We start from the raw sequence: 3888 nt of genomic DNA on the forward strand, positions 1-3888 counted from the left end.
TTCTATAAGCAACAAAAATAGTATGTTCTCATATTAAAATTATTCTATAAAAGATAGCAAATACTTTATGCCATTCAATATTGTGCACCAGATTAATGTTCTAAAAAACTTAATATAATGTTGGTGCTAATTTGCATTGGAAAGAATTATAGGTAACAGACATACATAGCTTCATAATTCAGGAAACAATTGTACTAATATGCATATTTAGTAAGTCAGTAACTTATGTGAGATATTAGAAATTCTATAAATTTCAAAAAAACCTTAAAATATTATGTGGGTAATAGTAGAAACAATTAAAAGTTAGTAGTATTTACACGAACGTATAGTGCCTATCTCCAAGCATTCTGCATATTCCATTTTTAAGACATGTTGGGCTCTTGATTTACATTTTATTTTTATTTATTTTTATTAATATCATTAATTTATATACATATATAGTATTGTAGTTGAGTATGTTATTTCCACCAATGCATAATAGATTGAAATGATAATTGCCTTAATCTTAGATCCACAGAGATCATGAATGCTTAGACATATGCTATTACAATGAGATTCAACTATATGCTGTGCTAAATTTGACACATAGCATAGTTTCAGAGTCTCCAATGGCAGTCTCTAGAATTGTGAGCATTTTGTTTATCTCTCTTTCCTTCATCTAAGGTCCTGGGAAACCTTAGTATGGAAGACCTAAAAGCCTGTGAATAAAAATAATAGACTAACTGGAGAATAATCTATGTATTTAGCTAGTCCGACCAAAAATAAGTAATAAATAGATAATAAATAGATAGATGATAGATAGATAGATAGATAGATAGATAGATAGATAGATAGATAGATAGATGATAGATAAGATCAAGTGTAAAATATCTGTCCTTGATCTGTGCTTTTTAATAATCTACTGTTTTTCTGCTTCTTGCCACATTTATTCCAGTTTATATTACATATATGTCACTGAATATGCACCACAAGTTTTCTTGATATTATCACAGTGGAATTATGTTCTACTTTTGGTATAATTTTCAGGAGTATAAAGGTTTGTGTTGTTGTAATTAACACTAGTCCACAAATTTACATTGTTGAATCATTTAGTGTCAAACTTAGTTGTTTTTAAGTTTACAAACTTGATTACCATGAAAAACTAAGTACCACTTTAAAGACTTCTTTATGAACAGGTTTTAATCAATTCAGAAATCATGCATTATCTCAATTGGACCTGTTTACCAGAGAAATTCTGCCCAAAACTAAACCTTTTAAATTTTATGTAAAAAAATCAGAATGTCTTTACTATTTAATGTATCCTTAAAACATGCATACAAATGAACTTTAAAAAATTTATTAACAAAATTTACTGAACTAAATCTAGTTTAAATATAGTGGTAGCTCCTTGTAGTGATATCAAGCCATTAATAAATGGGCAAAGTACAAATATCAGAAGCATCTCTAAATATTTCATGAAAGAATAAGGAAATCATTAAGGGTATATTAAATTTGACAAACCATTCTAGCACTGGGACAGCAAAAGCGTCACAAACAGTAATTTCTGCTTAGTTGTATTAGTCACAATGAGTTTGACTAGATCTCAGAAGTACAAACTCAAATGATCAATGGAGAAACTACAAGGATACTGGAACAAGCTCAATACATAGAAGTTTATATAAAAATTTTGAAAATTGAAATCATGTGTCTGAAATAATATATATTAAAAAAACACATAATATCCATTGAAGAATAGGCCAGCAAGTGGACTTTTAGAGAGTAGAGATTTCCAGACTATAAATTACAAGCGTTATAGTTCTAAGTACTATATCCTTACACATATTTGTACTTAAATGGAAAAACATTTAAAATCATATCCTTTTATTGAAAATGAGAAAGAAAAAATTCATAACCAACATACAAAGAGATGTAAAGTTGATGGGGTTCACATCAGGTAAATAGTTGATGCCATCCTCAGTATTTTGTTTACTAGAGTCTCTATGATGTATATATAATAACTTTTATATAAAAAATAACAATGTGTTTGGCCGGGCAGAGGTGGTGCGTGCCTTTAATTACAGCACTCAGAAGGCAGAGGCAGACAGATCTCTGTGAGTTGAAAGCCAGCCTGCATTATAAGAGTTAGCTCAAGAGCAGGTCCCAGAGCTACAGAGAAACCCTGTATAGAAAAACAAAAACAAAAAAAAGAAAGAAAGAAAGAAAAATAAAAAGTAATAATGGGCGATTATCAAAATGCAATATAATACAATGTTATTAGTGTTTAAATATTAATAACTGTATTAAAATGAGCAATATGGGGTCAAACCATCTCTCAGCTGATGTTTCTATACTAATAAAAAATCTTAGTTTAGTTTACATGAACAATTTTCTGTCTAGTATTTTCTTCAGGGCAACACTGACATCCTTATTCCTTAGGCTGTAGATCAAGGGGTTCAGCATGGGCACAACAATGGTATAAAACACAGATGACACTTTCCCTTGTTCCATGGAGTTGACTGACGAAGGCTGTAAGTACATGAATGCAGCAGAACCAAAGAAGACAGTAACAGCGGAGATGTGGGAGCTGCAGGTGCTGAAGGCTTTACACCTGCCCTCAGTAGAACTAATGCGGAGGATGCTGGCAATGATGAAGATGTAAGAAGTAAGAATAGTTAAAGTTGGGACAACAATGTTAAAAGTACCAAAACATAGAATCAACAACTCATTAACATAGGTGCTAGAGTGAGCAAGCTTCAGGAGGGGAAGAAGATCACAGAAATAGTGGTTGATCACATCTAAGTTACAGAACTCAACTCTGATCATAAAGCCTGTGTGAGCTGATGCACAAACCACACCAATAATATAAACCCCTGAAATCAGGGAACTGTAAGTCTGATGGGACATGGTTACATTGTAAAGCAAGGGATTACAGATGGCAACATAGCGGTCATATGCCATTGCAGCCAACATGTGACACTCTGCAATGGCAAAAATGAGGAAGAAGTAGAGCTGAGACATGCATCCAGGATAGGAGATGATGTTCTTCGCTTTCACAAAGTTCACCAACATTTTGGGGGTAATAACTGTGGAATGACAGAGATCAATGAAGGACAGACTGCTGAGGAAATAGTACATTGGTGTGTGCAAGTAGGAACTGAGTCCAATCAGGGTGATCATGCCCAGGTTCCCCACCACAGTGACCACATAGATTCCTAGGAAGAGGAGGAAGAGAGGCAGCTGGAGACCTGGATTCTTTGAGAGCCCAGTTAGGATAAACTCATCCACTGTACAATGATTTCCTGATGCCATATCCTCTGTTCAAATCTGAAAAAGAAAGAAATGTAAGTCTGTTACAGTGCTTCCTATTGTTTTTAATATATAGAAGAATTCTGTCTGCATATAACTTTCAGCTATATGAGATTTGAATCTCTTTATGATATCAAACCTTCAGAAAGATATGTAAATTTACTTTTCTAATTTAATAATTTTTTTTAACTTAGAATACATACTACATAACTCTGAGCAGTTTAAACATTTCACTGAGTTCACAGCAATGAACTTAAAGCTTGCATCTCCTCCCTGAGGACTACATCTCAAAATAGCATAAGGTGTTGTGGATGCTGCCAATGGAGAATAACAAGCAATAGTCCCAACCAACTACAGATGTTTGCTCAGTAACAATTGCAAGCATGGCAAGATGTCCTCAAGAGTGCAACAGTGGCACTGAAATCATGGTGGTAACCAACAGCTATCTAATTGGACTTAAGAGCTATACAAAAACAGGCCAGGTAGTGTAATTTAGCCCAGTTCTCTCCCTGGAATGAGCACAGCTCTTCTTTTCAGACAGTGTGTGTGTGTGTGGGGGGGGGTGGTTGTGTGTGTGTGAAAGCTGATATTTCCAAATAGTTA

General features: G+C 33.8%; 1 protein-coding gene across 1 annotated transcript; it reads right to left on the bottom strand.

Moving 5' to 3' along the window:
* Positions 1 to 2352: 2352 nt before the first annotated feature.
* Positions 2353 to 3288, bottom strand: LOC126493498 (olfactory receptor 8G1-like). The gene has a single exon (XM_050130515.1). The coding sequence runs from the start codon at positions 3286 to 3288 to the stop codon at positions 2353 to 2355; it is 936 nt and encodes a 311-aa protein (XP_049986472.1).
* Between the last annotated feature and the right edge of the window lie 600 nt (positions 3289 to 3888).

This window comes from Alexandromys fortis, unplaced genomic scaffold, assembly GCF_014885135.2.
Source record: "Alexandromys fortis isolate MF-2015 unplaced genomic scaffold, M_Fortis_MF-2015_v1.1 scaffold_335, whole genome shotgun sequence".
NCBI lineage: Eukaryota > Metazoa > Chordata > Mammalia > Rodentia > Cricetidae > Alexandromys > Alexandromys fortis.

Coding starts and splice junctions, on each gene's coding strand:
- LOC126493498 (XM_050130515.1), bottom strand. CDS start 3,288: ATGGCATCAGGAAATCATTGTACAGTGGATGAGTTTATCCTAACTGGG.